General features: G+C 45.2%; 1 protein-coding gene across 2 annotated transcripts in view; it reads right to left on the reverse strand.

Annotated features, from left to right (window-relative positions):
• The window catches only part of IGSF5 (immunoglobulin superfamily member 5), a 46,492-nt gene that overhangs the window by 18,225 nt on the left and 2,276 nt on the right, over nucleotides 1-25,991 (reverse strand). The window contains exons 2-5 of one of the 2 annotated variants that reach the window (XM_044254946.1): nucleotides 25,561-25,674; nucleotides 24,570-24,648; nucleotides 10,632-10,949; nucleotides 5,559-5,858 (exon numbers count right to left, since the gene is read on the reverse strand). In XM_044254946.1, coding sequence (XP_044110881.1) covers nucleotides 5,559-5,858; nucleotides 10,632-10,949; nucleotides 24,570-24,627 — 676 coding nt within the window. In that variant the 5' untranslated portion in view covers nucleotides 24,628-24,648; nucleotides 25,561-25,674. The remainder of the gene's footprint in view (nucleotides 1-5,558; nucleotides 5,859-10,631; nucleotides 10,950-24,569; nucleotides 24,649-25,560; nucleotides 25,675-25,991) is intronic. The other variant, XM_044254945.1, reaches the window with a different exon arrangement.

The following is a 25,991-nucleotide window of genomic DNA, read 5'->3' on the forward strand; positions in this document are numbered from 1 at the left end:
TCAGCAGGAAGCCTGCTTTCTCCTCTCTCTCTGCCTGCCTTTCTGCCTACTTGTGATCTCTCTCCGTCAAATAAATAAATAAAATCTTTAAAAAAAAAAAAAAGTCCACATGGAATTTCTCGAAACCAACTAGATCAGTACAAAATGTCACCAGCAGCGTGTGCAAAGTGTGCTCCTAGGCTCACTGTGGGGGGACACAGGAGGTCTCTGAATCAGTGAAACAAGGGCTAGCAGCCATCCCCTCACCTGCCCTGTGGGCTCTGTGGCAGGGACTGTCCTGAGTGCCTCAGACATGTTAACCCGCTTACTTCTCACACCAACAACAAGCCCGTAACGTAGATATTATTATCTCAGCTTTACAGATGAGAAAACTGAGGCACAGAGAGGTTAAGTAACTTGCCCAAAGCCACAAAGCAAGTAAGTAGGTGAGCTGAGATCGGAGCCCAGGCTGTGTGGTGTCCAAGCACCTGAAGAGGCTTGGTCAGGAGGCTGGGTCAGGAGGTAAGGCCTTCTTCAGGATCTCCCTGCTGGGCAGCCCCCAGGTGTGACTGCCCAGTGATCAGGGAGTTTTCTTAAAAATGTCAATTTTCAGGGCTGCCAGGGTGGCTCAGTGGGTTAAGCCTCTGTCTTCGGCTCAGGTCATGGTCTCAGGGTCCTGGGATCGAGTTCCGCATTGGGCTCTCTGCTAGGCAGGGAGCCTGCTTCCCCCCCACCCCCCCACCCCCCGCTTGCCTGTAGGCCTACTTGTGATCTCTCTCTGTCAAGTAGATAAAATCTTTAGAGGAAAAAAAAAATGTCAATTTCCAGGCTGCACACAAACCAATTCAGTCAGAACCTCCGGGGAGGAGCCTGAGCCCCATCCTGTATGCTGAGGGTCCTGGAGACTAACGGCAGCCGGGAGAGAGAGCTTCTGCCCTATTCTTCTCTCTCTCATTTTACAAGCAAGGAACTGAGCTGCGGAGGTCAGCGACTTGCCCAGAGTCTCACAGCCAGACCCAGGGCTGTGACCCAGGACTGTGAGGCCTCCACTGGGTCTGCCCTCAAAATTGCCACTCCTCACAAAAGGAAGGTTATAACCAGGAATCTCTGTGCTCTAGAGACCAGGTGCTTCCCCGTCCCCAGAATGTTGTTTTGCTCTAACGATTCACAGCCTGTACACCTGAGCGAGAAAACAAAGCAAGGCAGCTGGGAGCACCGAGAGTGGGGCAGGGGAGGGGGTCCCACCTTTCACTGGTACCCGTGTCTGCAGGGCTTGAAGTCTGTGCTGCTTCTGGAATCAAGAAAATCGGTCTTTTCAAAAACATTAGCAGTACGCTTTGCAGTATGCTTTTCTTTCAAGAATCAATGATTGTGTGGCTTGGACTAATTAGCCTTCCTAAACTGCTGTTGTCCTCCCTGCAACGACTCACGGGGGCTGTTCCAGAAAGGAACACAACGGACACAGACTCCTTGCACTTTCAGGAGGAGATGGGTGGCAAGATGGATGCTTATCGGTTCCTGGAGAAGCCTGCACAGCACAGGCGGGCTCGTTCTGGGCTCTCTGCACCCCCAGCTGTGCTCCTGGAAGCCTCCCAGACAGGAGCAGCCGGGGCTGTAATGAGGTCTTCAGCTACTACAACTTGCATAAAATACACAACACGCAGCCAGCCACCAGCTGCTCTGGATCTTGATGAATAATTTAGAAACAAATTACCCTTTTCCAAATGGGTCCAATAAAGTAAGATTCATTGCAAGGCACCCAATGAGCTCCCCTTTGAGGCTGTGGGGACTGCAGCTGCCATCATTAAGGCTGCTAACTTCCCTAGTCCGAGCCAACCAAGGAAGCACTCCGCTGAATGAAACCTGGTCAGGGGAAATTAAGTGCCCCTTGCCCTTCCCTACAAAAGAAGAACTTTGGAGGCAAGTGAATCTCTAAAATTTCATCTCTACGGGGCATCATCAATCAGACCAGACCTCTTTGTTGCACTGTTACCTTGTTAAGATGTGTGGTTTAAACCATCGATTTCATTCCATTTGGTGTTAATGGAACTTTTTTTTTAATCTTTCCTTTCAAAGCTTGGACCATACTTTAACATAATTTAATAGCTTCAAAGCCAGCTGGGTTGGCTCCTTGGAGACATGGCTGATTCCGGATAGAACAGGAAAAATGCAAAGGGCGTTCATAACATCATTTTGGGCCAAGTGCTTGAAAACTAATAGGGCCAGGTCAAAAGGACACCAGAGCCAGCTGGAAGGGATTCCCGCTCGCCAAATCTGGAGCATTCTGAGCATCAAAATGAATAATGACAGGAGGAGTTCATAGCGTATTGAATAAAAATGAGTCCATCCTAAAACTTTTTGAAAAAAGAAAAAGGAAATGTGAGAGAAGTTTCTTCTTACAGAAGACTACCAACCAACAAATATGAAAATATGATGGAGCCAGAAAATCCTTTTTCACAATCACCATAGAAACAACAGATTCAGGCAGTGACTTATTGATGAATGCAAAAACTATTAGGGGAAAGACTGCTGGGAAATAAACTACTCATACAGTATTCAATGAATACATATTAATTATAATGGAGAAAGGGACCTTTACAATGGAGAAATCATTAACCGAATGATCAAACTTACTACCAATGATAGAAAAAATCGGCATCATGAGCCCACGTGACATTACCCATGACTTGCCTAGAATATTTACCCTCAAATCAAATTATGTTGGAAAACCTCAGACAAATCCGAATTGAAGGGCATCTTGCAAAAATGGCCTGGACCCTTCAAAAATGTTTATGTCAGGAAAGACAGAAAAGGTGAGGGAAGCATTCAAGAGTAAAGGGAAAAGACTACACCTGACAGCCAAGGGCAATGCATGGTCCTTGACTGGACATTGTTTTACAGAAGAAAATTGCTATAAAGGATACTTAGTGACACTTTAATAGGGACTGTATATTATATAACAGTCTTGTGTCAATGTCACATTTCCTGATTGTCAACTACACTGGGTGTGGTTAAATAGAATGCCTTTGATCTTGTGATATACATGCTGAAGTATTTAGGGGTAAACTGTCATAAACTCTGAAATGGTTCAGGAAAAAAAAAGCTGAGAGAAAGGCAAACATGACGAATATTAACATTAGTTGTATCTAGGTCAAGGTCCATGGGTATTCATTTTACTAGTCTTGCAACTTTGCTAAATGCTTTAGTTGTTAAAAATAATAAACTGGAGGGGCACCTGGGTGGCTCAGTCAGTTAAGCATCTGCCTTCAGCTCAGGACATGATCTCCAGGTCCTGGGATTGAGCCCTGCTTTGAGCTCCCTGCTCAGCGGGGAGTCTGCTTCTCCCTCTTCCCGTGGCTGTCCCCCTCCTTGTGTTCTCTTTCTCTTTCTCAAATAAAGTGTTTTAAAAAACATTTTTAAATATGCTAAAATAAGTTGATCTTGACTTAAAATAAAAGAAACACAGATTTCTGCATCCTTTAGCCTCAAAAGCATTGATGTTCACCAGATCCATGTGAAAGATCTGGCAGTCCTGGATCCCTTTTCCTGCTAGCAAAAGCTGGTACTGGTACGGCTGCTTCATGTGGATGGAGTTTGATGGCTGTGTCCCAATGGACCCATGCACTCTGTCTTCTACCTGACACATGTATTCATTCACACTTTCATTTCTGTTGTCTACCTGCTCTCTGGGGGCATCTGAGTCAGAGACAGGAGGCAAAGTCCTAACAACAGGGGAGCAAGCTTGTGCTCACTGCACTGAGGATTAATCCCTGCAGTGCAAAGCACAGAATCCCTGGTATTGATCACAGGGTAGACTCTGAATGGCTTTTTAGAGGTTCATGGAGACGTTATCATGGGTTGACTTGTGTCTCCCTAAAATTCATATGTTTAACTACTAACCCCCAGTGCTCCCAGAATGTGAGCTTACTTGGAAATAGAGTATTGCAGACATAATTTAACTAAGATCAGTTTATACTGGATGGGATGGGTCCTCTAATCCAATATGACTAGAGTCTTTATTTTAAAAAAAGAGAAATTTGGACACAGAGAAGCACACAGAAAAAACAATGTGAAAATGAAAACAGAGGTTAGGCTGATGCTTCTAGAAGCCAAGAAACACCAAAGACTGCCAGAAAATACCAGAAACTAAGAAAGAGGACTAGAGATCATTCCCTTACAGTCTTCTGAAAGAACCAACCCTACCAACACCTTGATTCAAACATCTAGCTAGATGAGGATCCACTCATAGTCCTGTTGTGCAGGTCAATTTGGTTAACATCAGAGAAGCACTTAAAACAGAGTCTTTACTTGGCAAATGCTGTGAAGCACTGTTTCATCTTCTTCTTCCTCTTCCCCCTCTTCCTCACCTCCTTCTCCTCCTCCTTCCCCCTCCTTCTCTTTCCTCTTCTTCTGTTTCTCCTTCTTCTCCTTCTCCTCCTCCTCCTTCTTTTTCTCCTCATCCTCCTCCTCCTCCTCTTCTTCTTCATCATCAGTCTTGCTCTGGCTATAGCTTTGTTCTGAACTTTGAATAAAGTTGCTTTTGTAGTGGGAAAATCTTTGCACCAAGAGGAACCCTTTCCTGGCTTCTGGCCCCTGTTCCACCCCAACCCAATGCATGACCTGGAATACAGCACAGCACATCTCTGGGCCTCCCTTTCTACCCTCTTGCAAAATGAAGGACTTCAAGTAAATCTCCAGCTCTGGGTCGCATGTTTTCTCATTGGCCTGGGCTGACCCCGAGCTCAAGCAGTCTCTGCAGCCCTTTAGTCTGTGTAATTAAAGGTTTTGGTATGCCGAGGACCCTACAGTGGGTTCTCCTGGAGATCTAAACTTTAAATTATTTTTATTTAAAATCAATTAATTAACATACAGTGTATTGTTAGTTTCAGAGGTAGAGTCTAGTGATCCATCAGTTGCATACAACACCCCATGCTCATCACATGAAGTGCCTTCCTTAATACCCATCACTCAGTTACCCCATTCCCCCACCCAACTCCTTTCCAGCAACCCTCAGTTTGTTTACCATAGTTGAGAGTCTCGTATACTTTGTCTTCCTCTCAGATTTCATCTCATTTATGTCACTTTGTTGGGTTTTAAGAAGTATAAGACTTGGTACGTTCAAATACACTGTGGATTTGCCAGTTTAAAAAAAGTGAAACCATAATCTACTAAGATTGGAAGGAATCCAATAGCATCTCTACACCCCCCTCAAATATTAGAAGAACTTGTCTCATACTGGCCCAGGGGATGAGATTAAACGAAACAATGATTAAAAGATACAGAGAAACACTGACTTCAAGTATTTATCACTGAACTGATGCTGTTTTGTGATAAATAATCGTCAAAGTTCTTAATGGTTTCCACAGTGAATAGAAAAGAAAAACACACCGAAGATGAAATTTAAAAGCAAGTGGAATCATAGGGTCATGAAGCCGACGCTGATTGTCCCCATTACCATCCCTACCCAAAGTCAAGGTCACTCTACAGTTGTCCTAGGCATTGTTGATTAAGAGCACCACATATAAAGTATAAGCATGCAACAATTTTTTTTTTATATAAAGCAAAATGTCTTCACTTACCCCAAGAAGGCTGAACCACAGTAAGATTCACAGTTACAGACTTGTGAGCATTCAGGCCCTTCATGTTAGCCAGGCATGTCAGAGTCCCGTTGCCCTGTGGCGTGAGAGTCAGGACGCTCACTGCACTTTGGAGGTCGTCGGGCTCCAGACCAGAATAATAGCTTGAGTGGCTCACCGGAACGCCGATCTCCCAGGAAATATCCGGGAGAGGGATCCAGCCCAATGCATGACAAGTCACATTACAGGGTTTATCCTCAGTGACTACAAGGTTGCCTCTGGGAATGAGCAACTCCCCCATAACTAGAGAAGAAAAGAGAAACGTTCTGAAGGAGTGACCATGACTCTCTTGGTTCCAAGTTTTCTTTACTTTTTCCTTCAAATCACATATCACTAGCATTATCTTCCCAAGTCCAAACTGGCTGTGTCTGTATCAAGAAACTTAACTCAGGTTTTATCTGTGTTATTGATAATTGATACCCACCAAGTTCATGAAAGAAGGTGAGGTTGTTCATCAGAAAACAAATAATTCCAGAGAAAATGAATAAATAAAAATCAGGATCCAGGGGAGTATAAATTATATGGAAAAGAGGGCAAATGTGCCTGCCCTAAGAGGCTACAGAACCACAACAAAGTGGGGTTGCCAAGTTGTCCTGGGAGCCAAAGCAAAAAGGGAAAAACTTTTACATTCTTCTCCATTGAAAGGAGATCACATCTCAAAGTCTTATGGAAAAACAAGTCTCTCCTGGCCTTTGGTCAGTCAGATTCATTCTATTTATTTTTGGGGTCACACATTTTGAACGTAGCTTCTTATGACAGTTCCTTAAAGTATATTTCCAATTACAAATTGAATCAAAATCAAATCTAATGGCAAAAACGGTTCCCCTAAATCACATATCAGAATAGAATACTCTGATAAAGTATTTTCAGGATTTTATTAAAGTCCCACCTGCCCATGCCAGTGTGAACACTGTGGGCAAGCCGTCTGGACAGAGTGCTTGTGCGTGCTACTATTAACCAGGTCACCTGAGGACTGGCTCCAGTAAAGACACAGCCTTAGTGAAACACATAAATTTTGGAACATCCCAATTAAAACAGCCTCCCTGTTGCATAGTATAACGGGAAGAACACTGGACTGAGGATCCAAAACTCTCTTCTCATTCCTGGATACCCCACACGATCGCCACCACCTGGAGCAAGTCACTGACATTTTCAGGCTCCATTTTTCACTGGTCAAGTGAAATAATTTGATCAAATCAGAGGTTTTCCAATATTTAGGTTTCGGTATCTTTTAAAACCTTAAAAATCATGAAAACTCCAAAGACTTTATGTGGATTCTTCCTACCAATATTTACCATACTTGAAATCAAAATTTTTAAATATTTATCTTATAACAACAATGATAACCCACATATATTTGTGAAAATATACCTCTATTTTAAAACGAAAATAAATTATTTGAAAAATCATTGTTTTGTATTTATGCGGGTCTCTTTAATTTCTGGCTGGATTCTCCTATCAGCTTCTGCATTCACTCCTTTGCAATATATTGCTTTAGTTGAAATATATTAAAAACATCTGACCCCCCCATGGATATATAGGTGGAACAGTGAGAAGGCTTTTCAGATAATCAAGGATAGTCTTTGATACTGTACCAAAACTTCACAAGTAGTGGTTTCTTACAGGCTAGTCACATTGTGGAAACTGAACCTGTATAAAGGAATCTTCATTTCCTTTTACGTTAAAATCTACTCTTCTATCTGGCACTTCAATTGATCTTTCACTCTTGCATTCCTTTGTATCATTATCCCTTGATAATTTAGGAAATGAGGGTCCACAGAGTTATGCAGACTTTCCTAATGTACAGTGAGAGCCTCCCTGTGCACCTACTATAATGACAACAGGAAAGGCAACTCACATCTTAGTATTATTATGGGGCAGTTGTGACCTCACAGACCCTGAAAGGGTCTAGGGGATGCCCAAGGGTTCCCCAACTACATGGAACTGGGTCAGCTCTGAAAGCTCTTCTTACTCTGAGATGTTACATTTCCGATTATGACTTTCCTCAGCAGTCTCTTGGAATAAGTAGAGCACCTTTGCTAATGCGAGGATTACTACAAATGCAACAATGAGAGGGAATAGATTTGTCCTTCAAACTGGATTTTGTCCTTATTCCTTTTCCTCCATTCATTGTTTCATGTGATGGACAGGTTTAAGATGACAGAAACCAGAAGGAATGGTATTGCCTCAATTAATAACGGATGATCTTGAACTGAAGTCTAGTGTCCCTCAAAATACAAGAGGTCTGGGGCGCCTAGGTGGCTCGGTCACTGGACATCTGCCTTCTGCTTGGTTCATAATCCCAGGGTCCTGGGATCAAGCCCCACATCGGGGTCCCTGCTTAGCAGGAAGCCTGCTTCTCCCTCTCCCACTCCCCCTGCTTCCCTCTCTCACTGTCTCTCTCTCTGTGTGTCAAATAAATAAATAAAATTTTAAAAAAACAAAAACAAAAAAATACAAGAGAACTAGAATTTGGTGCGTGGTTGATAGACTGGACAAGTGAAACAGTCTGAAGCATTTCCTTTTTCTATATATATTTGTGATTCAACTTTTCCCATTGGCTTTCACAGAACTTCTCAAGCAGCACGACAAACGCTTTATACAAAGGTGATGACTAGAACATTCACATAGATTTTGGGTGACTCAACATGGAGTTATGCAAGCTGTCTTTATTTTTATTGCTGATACACAAGAGGAAAAAATAAATCTTTGGATAATTCGTTTTAAAAATAAAATGGATGCCTCCTCTTTTTTGAAGATTCTTTTCCCTTGAAAGAGATCCTGCTATGCGGAGAACATTTGTTCCTCTAGGAACAAAGCGCCATTCCAGACACTGCAACCTGGGCAGTGTGACCACGTTAGGTCCCTGCTGTAAGGTTTCTTCTGCATGACCTTGGGAAAGAATTTAATCTCCATAGAAGCTTGTTTTTCCATCTGTATTAAAGCCAAAAGCTACAGTAATTACCAACAAATAAAAATGCTTGTTTGGGTATATTCAGACAACTTCATAGATGCATAGCTTTGAGAAAGCTGCTATAAAACCACATGGATTGATGAATTTGATAGGCTATAAGCATATCAAGAAGTCATGCCTTTGACCCTGCTTCCTTGATCCAGGGGTGCTCTCCTCCTCTCTCACTTTCCCATTTTACCTATCATCCTTAGACACCCAAGCACAAAAAGGCACCTCACTATGGAGTCATCCATGAAATCTTGGCTTATTCTCTCTTCCCCCTTCCCAATTCAAACCTAAGCTTGTCTCCCACTCAGGGTCCTTGCCAGTCTTTCCAATTGCACCAATGTTATTCATGCCTTTGCTTTATCTACTCTTCATGTAAGGTCCTTAAGGGCAGGACTCTGCCTTATCCTACTCATCTCTGAGACCCCCTTCAGATGCTTCACACAAGGGCGTGCTCTTATTGGGTAGGCAATAAGTAATAGCAGTTAGCAATATGGAGACTGCTAGAATGCAGGAGCTATTTTAAAGGCTTTACCTGAACCTACTCATGTGATCCCACAACTACCCTATACTGAGAAAACTAGGGCATGAGGCATCAGATAACATGGCCAAGGTCACACAGTTAGTAAGTGATGAAGCTGGAATCTTAATCTAGCATACAGGTCCCAGCCTGCATCATGAACCACCAGACCACTCTGGCTCCCAACTACATGTGCAATGAGCTGAACCACACAGGGCTTTGGAGTCTTCAAACCATCCTCTGTCACTGTTTCATCAAATCCTCACAGTAAACCAGAAAGGTGGACAGGGAAGCTTTATCCCCATTTTAGAGATGAAGAAGTGGAGCCTCCTCAGGAGTCACCAAACTGGTAATTGATGAAAGCCAGATCAGAACTCAAATCTTTGATTCCCTTTCTCCTGTGTTCATTCCCTTATACCACAAATTATTATAATAAGAATCTAGTCATGCAAACTAAGCCAATAATCTAGGTAGTCTCAGAAAAGCACTCTTCAGAAAATGTCATCAAACCTCATAAAATTAAAGACACATAAACATAAAGAGACAACAATTTGACTAACAATTGACAATAATCACTAAGAAAAAAAAAGTAGAAATAGGTAGGCATGCATCTCTACCAAGTGTTATCAAACTGGATTTGATGCAACATTAACACAAATCCAACGTTTGGAAACTTCTCCTAGATAAGCAAATAAATAGACATAAGAAAACTTTCAAACATATGATGTGGTCTGCTGTAAGAAATGCTGCCACAGAAATCAGAAGCTCTACCAGCTCCAGTGCATCTAAAAATATCACCGAATTACAAAAAGAGTGCAAAGTGATCAAACTTTTATAAAGATGTTCTGAATTCTTGTAAAACATCCTTTTTTTCACTATATGGAGTGTTTTGGAGCATCTCACAATTGAGCATCTACAATTCCCTCTAAGAATGGAAAATAAGTCATCCATTACAGTAAGTTTCATTCACTCTTCTCTAAAACACTTGGTATACTTAGTGAACACACATCTTCGACTATAAGAACTTCCGGAGGCAGGAGAGAACAGAAGATTGGCAGAGTTCAGCTGGAAAGGGGTAAAGGGTAAAGCATGATTCAAAGTGCATACAGGACGTAAGGCAAAGAGACAAAGTCACGTGCATAAAAAACTAGAGAAAAGGCAAGGATTGGCAGTCCTCCCTAAATCAAAGAGCAGTGACCACAACTGTCCTGGGGAGAATCCGGGCTAAATGTCACAAAAGCTATCAGCACGGATACAGTTCGGATGGAAAGTGGTAAGATCTGTGTTTAAGAATCTCAGTGAGAGAAACGGGAAAGGAGAAGAGAGACGAGAGAAAGAGCAAGAAGGGAAGTAGGACGAGGATCAGTGAGGGAGGGTGAGATCGATATTCGTTGGTTTGGAATCATTCCAAGTGCAAGTCCAGGTGCCAGCAGACCCATCATCACACGTGACATGAACTCCGAAGGGTCCCTCCATTCCCCTGGTGTCTGACCCAGCAGACGCCACCTGCTCCGCTCAGGGGCCCCTGTGTACCCACCTTGGACGGAAAGGAAGGCAGAGGCATCCCGGTCACTGTTCTGGAGGCTGCATTTGATGCGCCCGGCGTCCCCGAGCTGCACGTCATGGATTATCATCTCAGAGATGGAGTTGCCGCCCTCTTCATAGCTGGCAGAGGTAAAGCGGTCGTTGGTGATGATGGGCTCTGTGGGCGTGACGCTCAGCACCACCGTGTCATTCAGAGCCCACATGATGAGCCTCCAGCCTGGCGAGACGGTGCAGTTGAAGCGAGCCTCCGAGCCCTCCAGCACTGTTGCATTCTTGGGGCCTTCTATGATTCGATAGCTGGATCCAGAAGCTGGAAAGCAGCCAGTTTTTCAAGGAGGTAAGTGAGCGGATCTATGTAAGTCAACCGTACGGTTTAACCCTTCTGTATTTACCAGCTGTGACCTCTGGAGACCCAGTGGTCAGACTCCATGTCTTCCTGATCCCGACACCATGTGACAGGAAGCCACACATCCCTCCTTTCCAATCCCCCCCTTCACAGTTCTCAGCACTCCCACCAAACTGGAAGCAAAAAAAGATGCTTTCCTCAACCTCCAGAGATATGTTACCTTGAATACCTGATCCTAGCCTGTCCCACGAGCACCCTGTAGCCCAGCTCTGCCAAGAAAAGTTTTTTTCACCTTTACTGTGAAATGGGAGTTATCTTCCCAGTAAAAGGGGAAGGATCTTTGATTCCCACCTCTGAGGAAATCCCAAGGCTTCTCTTCACAAAGAGAATGGGGAACACAGTATGCGGTGATCACAGCCCCGTGTGTACCCTGCGCTCTTAGAGCCCCCAAGTGGGATGCTCAGGACAGTGCCTGGGCTGGAGAATAAACAAGGTCAAGAGAGAAGGAATCCAGTTGGAAAAAGACAACAGCTGCGTCCTGAGTACGCTGTCATGGAGTGATAGGTCCGTCAGTCACCAAGTATCAAGAGAACCGTACTATCATTGAGTCACACGTCTCCCTTAAGGTCCAGAAGAGACCTCAGTGGGGAGATACAAAGAGAGGGAAGAGGGTAGGTAGAAAGAAGGATGTGGGGGATGGGCTTTCCTATTGCGAACCACCAAACGATGCGTCCGGCAGCCTCGTCCAAGTCTCACCACCCTGAGTGCTGGGTTTAAAACCCCAGCAGACAGTCAGGTGCTCACAAGCGTAAGACCACGGTCTCTCAGGTGAGACTCCTGACTCAATGGACAAGCGATCTCAACTTCTCCATGCCCCACTCCCCTCAGCTGCAGACACAGTCACTAATACTACGGCAACTTGTTTCAAAAGCCAAATATGATAATCCACGTGATGTCCTTCAGAGGACCCCCAAGCCCTCAGCAAATGTCATTTCTATGTGACATGCAACAAGCCAAGGATGTCACAGATTGAAGTAAAATTTCTTCCTTCACCCTTTACACCACATTCAACCCTTAGCTCACCAGATGCACCGTGACTCCAGTGAAATCTGGAGTGACAGCTCCTGACTGGTATTCCACATGGGGTACACCAAAAGCTCTCCAGCTCACGTGACCTCAGCCATAATCACCTGAGTTGGAATGCTCTACACCAGAAGAGCTCAGGATATCTTCTGGGCATTTAGGACCGAAGTTCTAATCATCTTAGAGGAGCCAACCGGCAGTGAAAGTTTTCAAGGCCTTCCCATGTTTGTAATAAAAATTCAAAGTAAAACTTGCACAGCAAAGGATAGTCTTCAAAATCTCTGAATGCTCATGTTTTTACCTCCTATTGTTTAACAACAAAGAAGTAAAGGGCAGCAATACCCAGGACTTGGATCACAGCGGTGAGCTGAGACCCAAACTCGGACCTTCTCTCTTTCTTCCTTTCCCTTCTGATCTCACTCAGGGTTTACAGCAAACAGGAACCCTGGCAGACCATGCCTGGTGGTTTCTTCTCAGCCCCACCTGCTTCATCAGTAAGACAACAATGGGTTCCTCTGACTTTCCGGAGCTTTATGATTCTGGTGGGTCCACCAGGCAGCCAGCCATATACACTGATTGCCCCAAATCACTGCGGCCCCCGCCCTTCCAGCTTCATAAGGTCAACTTGTATTACAGGTTCTAAAAGTATCTCATTACAGCCCTACAGCTTCCTGGGGAGACACCACACCCTGGACAGGCCTTATCATGTTAACACATCACCTGAGCGCACTGTCTGCTGCACAGACAGTGTCCCAGAGGCAAACAGGACCAACGGGAGAGGCAGACAGGGTCAAGGTCAAGGAAGGGATCCTGTGGAGTCCAAAGAGGCAGAACCGAGGGCAAATCAGAATTAACTAAAACAGTTGCTATGTTTGGGTAAGCATGATGGCTATTCATTTTTTTTTCTTTTTTTTTTTGTTGGGGGGGGTCTCTGGGTGTGATAGGAAATGAGAGATGGTGAGATCCTAAAAGAACAGCCTCTACTGGGTATCCTCCCTTATCCCTGGACAAGTGCCTCTGATCCAAGGATCCCTTTGATCTGGGATTTTAGAAAAAGAAAAAAGCTTGAAGAGGGAAATCAGAATTGATTCCCCAGGGAAGCCACAGCCGCTGTGACAAATCGGCTCTTTCTACAAGCTCTGAGCCGCACCTTAAGAAGAAGGACAAAAGAAAAGAAGGAGCCAAATCTACACCCTGAGGAAAGACACACACTCTCTCCACCCCACAGTGTGACAACAGTGCTCTTCTCCTGCTCCTGATGCAGGTTATAAGAGCTAAGTGGACAAAACCCAGGTTTGGATGTGGACAGAGTCCGGACGGCTGGGACCCAGGCTTCCCTGCCAGGAGCTTGGTCCAAGCAGTCCCACTGAATACGCAGACCCATTCAGAACCATGACTCCCTCACGGCCTGGTGGGGGTAGACAGCTTATTTCACTCCGAGCCAGCAGACTGCTGCGTGTGACCAAGACAACACGTAGGCCACATACCTTACTTCACAGGTGGGAGGTGAGGCAGAGGAAGGCCAAATAGAAACACCTTGAGTTTGAGCCTGCCCTCTAAATTAAACAGGAGGCACCCCGTCTTAAGCACTCCCTTCCCCTGACAGCGTCACCCGCAGTCTTGGCTTCCCACCATGGGTAAACCCATCGTTAGGCCTGCCTCGTGACTCAGAAACTGTATCCCGATAATGCGAGGTCCTAGAGCCTCCTTCCTCTCCCTGAGTCCTATCAGCTATGGTGTGTGTAACCCTGTCCTGTACAGAACAAACAGGAGAAAACTGTAAATAAGACCTTCATCAGGAGGAGTCAAGATGGCGGAGAAGTAGCAGGCTGAGACTACCTCAGCTAGCAGGAGATCAGCTAGAGAGCTTGTCTAAAGATTGCAAACACCTGCAAATCCATCGGCAGATCGAGGAGAGGAAGAGCAGCAATTCTAGAAACAGAAAAACAACCACTTTCTGAAAGGTAGGACTGGCGGAGAAGTGAATCCAAAGCGACGGGAAGATAGACCCGGGGGGAGGGGCCGGCTTCCGGCAAGCGGCGGAGCAGCGGAGCACAAAATCGGGACTTTTAAAAGTCTGCCCTGCTGAGGGACATCGCTCCGGAGGCTAAACCGGGGCGAAGCCCACACGGGGTCGGCGTGACCTCAGGTCCTGTGGGGTCACAGAAGGATCGGGGGTGTCTGAGTGTCGCAGAGCTTGCGGATATTGGAACGGGAAAGCCGGCTGCAGAGACAGAGCCGACAGTAAGCTCGCAGCTCGGAGTTGCCTTGAACCGGTCGCAGGCTCGGTGAGCTCGGAGCGCGGCCGGAGGTTGGGCAGACGCGAGTTACTAGGAGTGGTTCGCTGAGGGCGCTCAGGAGAGCGGGGCCCTGGGCTCTCGGCTCCTCCGGGCCGGAGACCAGGAGGCCGCCATTTGTGTTCCCGTCCTCCGGAACTCTACGGAGGGCACTCGGGGAGCAGGGGCTCCTGGGGGCGGGGCCGGGCAGATCACTCAGCCCGGCCCCTGGTGGGGGCGGTGTAGTTCCGCCTGGGGCAAGGACACTTGAGAGTCACTACACCAGGCCCCTCCCCCAGAAGATCAGCAGGAAATCCAGGCAAGACCAAGTTCACCCGCCAAGGAGTGCAGTTTCAATACCAAGGAGAGAGCGGCAGAGTTCCAGAGGAGGAGAGGGCAAACCACGTACTCGTGGCTTTCTGCCTGTGATTTTTTAGTCTTGCAGTTAATTTAATTTTTTTCTTTTTCATTTTTTTTCACTTCTTCTGCTAAAGATTTTTATAACTTTTACCCTTTTCTTTTTTAACGTTTTTTAACTAGATTATATAATATATATATATTTTTTCTTTTTTATACTTTTCTTTATTCATTTTCTTTTTTTTAATTCTTTTTTTTTTCTTTTTTTTCTTTCTTTCTTTTTGAACCTTTTTTATCCCCAAATCAGAAGAGATCCTAATCTCTTCAATCTTATTTTTTTCTTAATTCTTTTTTAAATTCTTGATTGAATTTTTAATTCAATCTCTTTTTTTTAATTCTTTTTTTATTTTTTTTCTTTCTTTCTTTTTGAACCTTTTTTTATCCCCAAATCAGAAGAGATCCCAATCAGAAGAGATTGGGAGATCCCAATCAGAGGAGATCCCTCACCCAATCGTGAGGGAGGAGAAATCCCCCCTCACGATTTGGGATCTCTTCTGATTTGGTTGAAGCGTGTTTTCCTGGGATTGTTGCCACACTTTTAGTATTTTACTTGCTCCTTCATATACTCTTAGCTGGACAAAATGACAAGGCGGAAAAATTCACAGCAAAGGAAAGAACAGGAGGCAGTACCGAAGGCTAGGGACCTGATCAATACAGACATTGGTAGTGTGTCAGATCTAGAGTTCAAAATGACAGTTCTCAAGGTTATAGCCGGGCTTGAAAAAGGCATGGAAGATATTGGAGAAACCCTCTCCAGAGATATGGAAGCCCTTTCTGGAGAAATAGAAGAACTAAAATCCAGCCAAGTTGAAATCAAAAAAGCTATTAATGGGGTTCAATCAAAGATGGAGGCTCTCACTGCTAGGATAAATGAGGCAGAAGAAAGAATTGGCGATGTAGAGGACCAAATGACAGAGAGTAAAGAGGCTGAGCAAAAGAGGGACAAACAGCTACTGGACCATGAGGAGAGAATTCGAGAGATAAGTGACACCATCAGACGAAACAACATTAGAATAATTGGGATTCCAGAAGAAGAAGAGGGAGAGAGCGGAGCAGAGGGTATACTGGAGAGAATTATTGGGGAGAATTTCCCCAATATGGCAAAGGGAACGAGCATCAAGGTTCAGGAGGTTCAGAGAACGCCCCTCCAAATCAATAAGAATAGGCCCACACCCCGTCACCTAATAGTAAAATTTACAAGCCTTAGTGACAAGGAGAAAATCCTGAAAGCAGCCCGGGAGAAGAGGTCTGTAACATACAATGGTGAAAGTATTAGATTGGCAGCTGACTTATCCACAGAGACCTGGCAGGCCAGAAAGAGCTGGCATGACATTTTCAGAGCACTAAACGAGAAAAAGATGCGGCCAAGAATACTATATCCAGCTAGGCTGTCATTGAAAATAGAGGGAGAGATTGAAAGCTTCCAGGACAAACAAAAACTGAGGGAGTTTGCAAACACCAGGCCAGCTCTGCAGGGGATGCTGAGGGGGGTCCTCTGAGCAAAGAGAGAGCCTACAGGTGGTAGATCAGAAGGGAACAGAGACAATGTGCGGTGACAGTCACCTTACAGGCAATACAATGGCACTGAAGTCATATCTCTCAATGGTTGCCCTGAATGTTGGTGGGCTAAATGCCCCAGTCAAGGGACACAGGGTATCAGAATGGATAAAAAAACAAAACCCATCTATATGTTGCCTCCAAGAAACCCATTTTAAACCCGAAGACACCTCCAGACTTGGAGTGAGGGGGTGGAAGAGAATTTACCATGCTAATGGACGTCGGAAAAAGGCGGGAGTGGCAATCCTTATATCAGATCACTTAGATTTTAAGCCAAAGACTGTAATGAGAGATGAGGAGGGACACTATATCATACTCGGAGGGTCTGTCCAACAAGAAGATCTAACAATTTTAAATGTCTATGCCCCCAATGTGGGAGCAGCCAACTATGTAGACCAGTTGATGGCAGAATCAAAGAAACACATCAACAGTGGTACGATAGTAGTGGGGGACTTTGGCATTCCCCTCGCTGAAGTGGACAGATCGTCCGAGCGGAGGATCGGCAGGGAAGTGAAGGCCTTGAATGATACACTGGATGAGATGGACATCGCAGATGTATTCAGAACGTTTCATCCCGAAGCAGCGGAATGCACATTCTTCTCTAGTGCACATGGAACATTCTCCCGAATGGATCGCATCCTCGGTCCTAAATCAGGACTCAACCAGTATCGAGGATTGGGATCATTCCCTGCATGTTTTCAGGCCACAATGCTCTGAAGCTAGAACTCAACCACAAGAGGAAGTCTGGAAAGAACACAAATACATGGAGACTAAACAGCATCCTTCTAAAGAATGAATGGGTCAACCAGGAAATTAAAGAAGAATTGAAAAAAATCATGGAAACAAATGATAATGAAAATACAACGGTTCAAAATCTGTGGGACACAACAAAGGCAGTCCTGAGAGGAAAATATATAGCGGTACAAGCTTTTCTCAAGAAACAAGAAAGGTCTCAGGTACACAACCTAACCCTACACCTAAAGGAGCTGGAGAAAGAACAAGAAAGAAACCCTAAGCCCAGCAGGAGAAGAGAAATCATAAAGATCAGAGCAGAAATCAATGAAATAGAAACCAAAAAAACAATAGAACAAATCAACGAAACTAGGAGCTGGTTCTTTGAAAGAATTAATAAAATTGATAAACCCTTGGCCAGACTTATCAAAAAGAAAAGAGAAAGGACCCAAATAAATAAAATCATGAATGAAAGAGGAGAGATCACAACTAACACCAAAGAAATACAAACTATTATAAGAACATACTATGAGCAACTCTACGCCAACAAATTTGACAATCTGGAAGAAATGGATGCATTCCTAGAAACATATAAACTACCAAAATTGAACCAGGAAGAAATAGAAAGCCTGAACAGACCCATAACCAGTAAGGAGATTGAAACAGTCATTAAAAATCTCCAAACAAACAAAAGCCCAGGGCCAGACGGCTTCCCGGGGGAATTCTACCAAACATTTAAAGAAGAACTAATTCCTATTCTCCTGAAACTGTTCCAAAAAATAGAAATGGAAGGAAAACTCCCAAACTCATTTTATGAGGCCAACATCACCTTGATCCCAAAACCAGACAAGGATTCCATCAAAAAAGAGAGCTATAGACCAATATCCTTGATGAACACAGATGCAAAAATTCTCACCAAAATACTAGCCAATAGGATTCAACAGTACATTAAAAGGATTATTCACCACGACCAAGTGGGATTTATCCCAGGGCTGCAAGGTTGGTTCAACATCCGCAAATCAGTCAATGTGATACAACACATCAATAAAAGAAAGAACAAGAACCATATGATACTCTCAATAGATGCTGAAAAAGCATTTGACAAAGTACAGCATCCCTTCCTGATCAAAACCCTTCAAAGTGTAGGGATAGAGGGCACATACCTCAATATCATCAAAGCCATCTATGAAAAACCCACCGCAAATATCATTCTCAATGGAGAAAAACTGAAAGCTTTTCCACTAATGTCAGGAACACGGCAGGGATGTCCATTATCACCACTGCTATTCAACATAGTACTAGAAGTCCTAGCCTCAGCAATCAGACAACAAAAGGAAATTAAAGGCATCCAAATCGGCAAAGAAGAAGTCAAATTATCACTCTTCGCAGATGATATGATACTCTATGTGGAAAACCCAAAAGACTCCACTCCAAAACTGCTAGAACTTATACAGGAATTCAGTAAAGTGTCAGGATATAAGATCAATGCACAGAAATCAGTTGCATTTCTCTACACCAACAACAAGACAGAAGAAAGAGAAATTAAGGAGTCAATCCCATTTACAATTGCACCCCAAACCATAAGATACCTAGGAATAAACCTAACCAAAGAGGCTAAGAATCTATACTCAGAAAACTATAAAGTACTCATGAACGAAATTGAGGAAGACACAAAGAAATGGAAAAATGTTCCATGCTCCTGGATTGGAAGAATAAATATTGTGAAAATGTCTATGCTACCTAAAGCAATCTACACATTTAATGCAATTCCTATCAAAGTACCATCCATCTTTTTCAAAGAAATGGAACAAATAATTTTAAAATTTATATGGAACCAGAAAAGACCTCGAATAGCCAAAGGGATATTGAAAAAGAAAGCCAAAGTTGGTGGCATCACAATTCCAGACTTCAAGCTTTATTACAAAGCTGTCATCATCAAGACAGCATGGTACTGGCACAAAAACAGACACATAGACCAATGGAACAGAATAGAGAGCCCAGAAATAGACCCTCAACTCTATGGTCAACTAATCTTTGACAAAGCAGGAAAGAATGTCCAATGGAAAAAAGACAGCCTCTTCAATAAATGGTGTTGGGAAAATTGGACAGCCACGTGAAGAAAAATGAAATTGGACCATTTCCTTACACCACACACAAAAATAGATTCAAAATGGATTAAGGACCTCAATGTGAGAAAGGAATCCATCAAAATCCTTGAGGAGAACACAGGCAGCAACCTCTTCGACCTCAGCCGCAGCAACATCTTCCTAGGAACATCGCCAAAGGCAAGGGAAGCAAGGGCAAAAATGAACTTTTGGGATTTCATCAAAATCAAAAGCTTTTGCACAGCAAAGGAAACAGTTAACAAAACCAAAAGACAACTGACAGAATGGGAGAAGATATTTGCAAACGACATATCAGATAAAGGACTAGTGTCCAAAATCTATAAAGAACTTAACAAACTCAACACCCAAAGAACAAATAATCCAATCAAGAAATGGGCAGAGGACATGAACAGACGTTTCTGCAAAGAAGACACCCAGATGGCCAACAGACACATGAAAAAGTGCTCCATATCACTCGGCATCAGGGAAATACAAATCAAAACCACAATGAGATATCACCTCACACCAGTCAGAATGGCTAAAATCAACAAGTCAGGAAATGACAGATGCTGGCGAGGATGCGGAGAAAGGGGAACCCTCCTACACTGTTGGTGGGAATGCAAGCTGGTGCAACCACTCTGGAAAACAGCATGGAGGTTCCTCAAAATGTTGAAAATAGAACTGCCCTATGACCCAGCAATTGCACTACTGGGAATTTACCCTAAAGATACAAACGTAGTGATCCAAAGGGGCACGTGCACCCGAATGTTTATAGCAGCAATGTCCACAATAGCCAAACTATGGAAAGAACCTAGATGTCCATCAACAGATGAATGGATCAAGAAGATGTGGTATATATACACAATGGAATACTATGCAGCCATCAAAAGAAACGAAATCTTGCCATTTGCGACAACATGGATGGAACTAGAGCGTATCATGCTTAGCGAAATAAGTCAAGCGGAGAAAGACAACTATCATATGATCTCCCTGATATGAGGGAGTGGTGATGCAACAAGGGGGCCTAAGTGGGTAGGAGAAGAATCCATGAAACAAGATGGGATAGGGAGGGAGACAAACCATAAGTGACTCTTAATCTCACGAAACAAACTGTGGGTTGCTGGGGGGAGGGGGGTTGGGAGAAGGGGGGTAGGGTTATGGACATTGGGGAGGGTATGTGCTTTGGGGTAAATTGGAAGGGGAGATGAACCATGAGAGACTATGGACTCTGAAAAACAATCTGAGGGGTTTGAAGTGGTGGGGGGGTGGGAGGTTGGGGTACCAGGTGGTGGGTATTATAGAGGGCACAGCTTGCATGGAGCACTGGGTGTGGTGAAAAAATAATGAATACTGTTTTTCTGAAAATAAATAAATTGGAAAAAAGAAAAAAAAGAAAAAAAAGGAAAAAAAAAAAAAAAAAAAAGATCCCCAGAGACCTACAGATAATTGAGCAAGTTGATTTCAGCCATTCTGATATGACGGGTCTGCCCCTAGAAAACCCAAAGTTTAGATGTTTATGGACAAGAACAGTTTCACGGATCAAAGACCATTAAGAGCTGGGTGCAATGGTGACCCAGCAGCTGTTGTCCACCGCTGAGAACACCAGAAATCAGACTGGTTGCCCAAGAGAACACCTGGGCAGATCACGCTACCAAGCCAGAGGCTCTGCAGCCTCTGCAGAGATCCAAAAACCTCTGTAATGGCTTTAGCACCAGGCACAGATTTAACTAAAGTTATCAACTGCAATATTCCTTGGAGGACTCAAAAAGACCAAAGGAATGAGGATTCAAACACCATGCTGGCACTAGAACCAGCTGGAAATACAATGAATCCTTATCCCAGAACATCTTATGGGAGAAATATTTAACTTATTCCCCAAAGCTCCTATGTTGGGTGAGATGCTGCTCTTCGATGGACTCAGGGTATATTGCAGGTCCCAGTCTTTGGAGAACTATTTTTAAAATGTATTTGTGGGGAGCCTGGGTAGCTCAGTGGGTTAGAGCCTCTGCCTTCGGATCAGGTCATGGTCCCAGGGTCCTGGGATTGAGCCCTACATGGGGCTTTCTGCTTGGCGGGGAGCCTGCTTATTCCTCTCTCTCTGCCTGCCTCTCTGCCTACTTGTGATCTCTGTCTGTCAAATAAATAAATAAAATCTTTTAAAAAAAAAAAAAAAAAGACCTTCATCAAACACAAAACCTCCCTTTCCTTCTCCTCCCCCTTTCATTCTGTAGAGCAAATAGGCAAATTGGGGCAGAGCCACGGCAAAGATCAGGGTCCCTCTCCCAGACACTTCCCTGGCTGCCAACTGTGGTGGTCGCCCAACTCGGGAGTCGATCCACTTCCAGGATCCTCACTCACACGCACACTCTAATTTCCATCTTAACATCCCAACACCTTGCTTCCTCCCCTGCCGTGGATCCTACTCCACCAGGCATCTCCATGAATGACGGGCTGCAGCCCAGACTGAAGTGCATCTCTTTGAGTCACTGCATCTTCCCATCTGCAAAATGGGAACCACTCCAACAGTAGCTCCTCTGCCTGCTTCCGTGCCTCCCACCAGCCCTCCATCACTTGATCCTAAACATGGATGATACCAACCTTCTGCAAAAGCGGTCTCATAGCTCCCTGTGGGAGCAGCTGGCCGTCTCCCTGGCAGGAGGTTAGACCCCCCTATTCTTCCACTTTCCTCCAGCAGGCTCCTCACTGTACCTGAGGACCCCTCACCTTCCCCCTTCTCTTACTCAGCACTGGAAAGGAATCAAAAAGCAGACAATTAAAAGCAGAAGGGTCAAAGGGAAATGAAATGGATTTAGCAGCGAGAAATGGTTTGGTTTGACAGCTCTGAGAAAGAAAACGGGAGTCGGAACACATCAGCTACTGGGACAGTCAGAAGGAAACTGGGAAGTGAGGGAGGGGTTCTGAAACACCTGCAGAGTCCCCGCAATCACTGCCGTGCCGCAGCACCCAGAACTGCTATCTACATGACAACCAACCAGTGGGATCTTCTCAGCAAACCAGTGTGATCACAGACCCCTCCTCCACCTCCCACCTCCATACTCAGACTTTGCTTAAATATTTTAAACACATCCACTTTAGATAAAGACCATATAACCCTTACCATTATCATATCTTAAGACCTTACTTAGTCTCACATTAACTTCCTTCTGCCCCAAACTCCAGACTCCAGTCACCAGACTATCCTAAATTTATCAAACTCACCAAGTCTTTCTGGCCCCAGGGCCTTTGCACAGACAGTGATCAGCCTGGCATACCAGTCTTGCTTACACCTCAGCTCCCAGTCTAGTTGTCTCCTCCCCAGGGAAGCCTTCCCAGACTATTAGGTTGAATTATCCTATAACTGGCTTTCAAATCGTAGAAGCAATTATCACAATGGTGATTTTATATTGATTTTTCACCTAATGCCTGATTCCCCTGCTAGACTGTAAGATATTTGTTAGCAGGGACTATGCCTGGTTTTGCTCATCACCACATCCCAGTGCCTGCAACTATATGGCACCTAACAGGCCCTCAGGGAATACTCACTGAGTAAACAAGTAAGGGTGTTGGGTTCTAAATAACCCATTACACTGGGGCAAGGTAGAGAGGAGAGAGCTGGCAGGAACCCACTGGATGCACAGGGAGGCCGCTGTCAGCTATTCAAAGCCAACTTTATAAATGAAAGTGTCTCTACTCCAAGACTTTCCAAGATGAAACACCCAAGGGTCTCAGGCTTTTGTGATGGACCCCATCTCCCAGGGAGCATAGGCATTAACCCATACCTTCTCCCCTCCTGGAACAACCATCTCCATGCCTCAACCAGAGCCATCCCTTTGTCCAAAATAGAAAGTCGGGGAAAAATACCTCCGAAAAACGATAGACCCCCTGGCATATCAGTTTCCTGCTGAGCTGCTAGAAGAGATCTTTGCTGCTGTGGCTGAAATAGCCACGGGAGAGCCTTGTCCCTAAAATGTGTGCTGAGTGTGGTCTACTAGCCCCAAGATAAGTCCTAAGCTCCACACGAGAGGGGACAGTGTTCACTCTCCACTCTACAAACAAATGTTTATCCAGGAGCTACTAAACATCTCTCACTGTGCACTGTAAGCCAGGAGTTTCCAAACATCTTGGTGCCCAAAAACATGTTAACACCACAGCCTGGTCCCCTGGGCTTAATGTCTCCACACACCCAAACCAAAACTCACAAAACAGTCCCTACTGCCCATAACACACCCCAATAGTCCCTATACTGTTTTATGTCTTTTCCGTTTTTTCAATAAATATTGAATATTGGGGGAGGGGATATCAGAGTGTCTGAAAGGGGGCATTCGTGGGAGGTGCTTGATGTCACTGTTGATACACGAAGGTATTCAGTTTGTGAAAAGTCATCAAACGGCACCTCTGACTTGTGCGCTTTTCTCTATGTTTATTATGCTTAAGTACAATGCCTTAAAGTCACCACATAAGGAATACAGCGCGGATACCTTTGCAGTTTAAAACCTAGTTGAGGGGTGCCTGGGTGGCTCAGTGGGTTAAGCCTCTGCCTTTGGTTCAGGTCATGATCCCAGGGTCCTGGTATCAAGCCCCGAGTCAGGCTCTCTGCTCAGTGGGGAGCCTGCTTCCTCCTCTCTCTCTCTCTCTCTCTCTCTCTCTCTCTCTGCCTGCCTCTCTGCTTACTTGTGATCTCTGCCTGTCAAATAAATAAATAAATCTTTAAAAAAAAAAAACACACACACCTAGTTGAGAAGACAAGACAACATACCTGAAGCAAAGAAATCTAGACAAGACGTAATGAGAGAAAGCTGGGGGAGCCAACTCCAGGCGCCCTAAGGACCCCTTAGTCTGCTCGCTCCTTCTCCGAGCAGTGAAGTGAGATCAGGAGGCCCTGACCAGGGATACCCTGGAGTCCATTCCAGCTAACACCCTGAGGGAGATCCAGGATGAGGAGAAGCTGATGGGAGAAATGTCAGGCCTCACAGGCATCCACATGGCCCTCCCCCTGCCACCCCATCAATAAACAGGAGCTGGGATTATCACCCTGAACACTGCCAGGTCAGGAGGGCTTCAAGGAGGAGGAATCGGGCCTTCCTTGAAGGCCAACTATAAATGGAATAAGAGAAAACCAGGAAGAAAATGGACATTTCAGTAAAAGCATGAGTATGGGAAGGTACAGAAGGCAAAGGCCCACACCAGTGACAACCCAATGAACAGGACTATTGGGCCAAATGCCCATGAAGGACTTCTCCCACAGCTCAGTCAGCAGAGCTGGGAAATGGGCCCAACCAAAGAGACCCCACTGTGGGAAGGGCCCAAGGCAGAAGCTTCTGGCAGTCACCTGTCCAGGCTGCCTCCTCTGGGTTCCCTTCTGCCCACTTCAGCAGATGCCCATGAAAGTTCCACCAAGCTCGCAAGAGCCCTACCTGCCAGCCCGGCCAGGACAACCAGTGTGGCCGAGATGCCTTTCCAGTTGCTCTCCATCCCCACACGTTTTCTTCACCCCTGGAGAAACAAAGCAGGCAGGTCACAGTCTACCACTGATGAACATCTGCCATTCAGAGCACACAGAGCCCCTCCTAGCTCATGGGTCCATGGATGGATTAGAGCTTCTCAGCATGGTCACGGCACCAGCCTCCCCCTTCCACCTGCTGGATCAGAAGCTCCAGGGGCAAGCCCAGAGATCTGTCTAAGCAATGCAACAAGGAGCCAGTTCTGGCATGTGCTCAAGTTTGAGAATCACTGTATTAATTGATCTTACTCCCAAGCCCATGTATAAATTACGGAATGCAGATGGTATACCATTACCACGGAAGCCCTCACCAAGGTGCAGGGGTGTGGGCTTACTGCTCTTCATTTCAATCATGGTGTTTTAATCACTGGGAAAAAGAAATCCTGCCCATGAGAAGTTCACATTATCAAAAAGAGGCAACAAAATGGGAAGGGAAAAAAAAAAAAAAAACAGAACATAAGCTTATTAGAAGGTGCCAAAGCTATGAAGAAAAATAGAATAGGAGAGTGTGTACAAGTGTGCATGGGGTGGGCTGGCTATGACACAACTAGGGAAATTGGAGAAAGGCTCCTGAGAAGCTGCCCTGTGAACAGTGAAGGAGGCGAGGTTGACAGCCCCGTGGGAGCTGTCATCTTCAGAGGAGCCTTCCAGGCAGCGGAGCAGCAGGTACAAAGGCCCTGGGGTGGGATGGGGCCTGGCATGTTTGAGAGGGCTCCAGGGCTGGGGCAGAGTGAGGAGCAAGGGGAAGGGGGAGAGGTCAGAGCTAGAGGAGGCCAGGGTAGACTGAGTAAGGCCTTATTGGCCGCTTGACAGCAGGGAGATCCTGTCATGTACACCTCTTGGCCCTTCCTTTGAATCCCTTGTTCTTGGATAACCCTCTGCTCACCCTACACCCCACATGTTACCTTGTGATTTTCCCCTTCTCCCCTGCGACCAGCCTATGTGATGAAGTCACACGCTCCATGAGGTCCCACTGGAGCGTTTAAAGGACATCACGCACTGAACAGGCCGGGAACTGTCTGCAAAAACGACAGACCCTTAGCTGCAGAAAAGGGTCTTTTTCTTTCAAACATTCTTCAACACCACCATGTGGCACACAGCTCCCTAACCGGGGAATGGTTTTCTGTGGCTTTGGCATGGACAGAGATTTCAGGGCCCCATCAGCCGGTGGGGGAGAACCCGGGGGAGCCCAACCAAACCCTCCAAAATGTGGGGTGCTGGGTTCCGGGAGAAACACCTCCCCAACCGTGGGATTTTGTCACGAGCTGACACCTGTCCAGGGCTTCAGTCCCCTTTCTTCTGGTACAGACCAAAAGAGACAGACCTCACAGCAACA

Source organism: Neovison vison, chromosome 6 (genome assembly GCF_020171115.1).
Source record: "Neovison vison isolate M4711 chromosome 6, ASM_NN_V1, whole genome shotgun sequence".
Taxonomy (NCBI): domain Eukaryota; kingdom Metazoa; phylum Chordata; class Mammalia; order Carnivora; family Mustelidae; genus Neogale; species Neogale vison.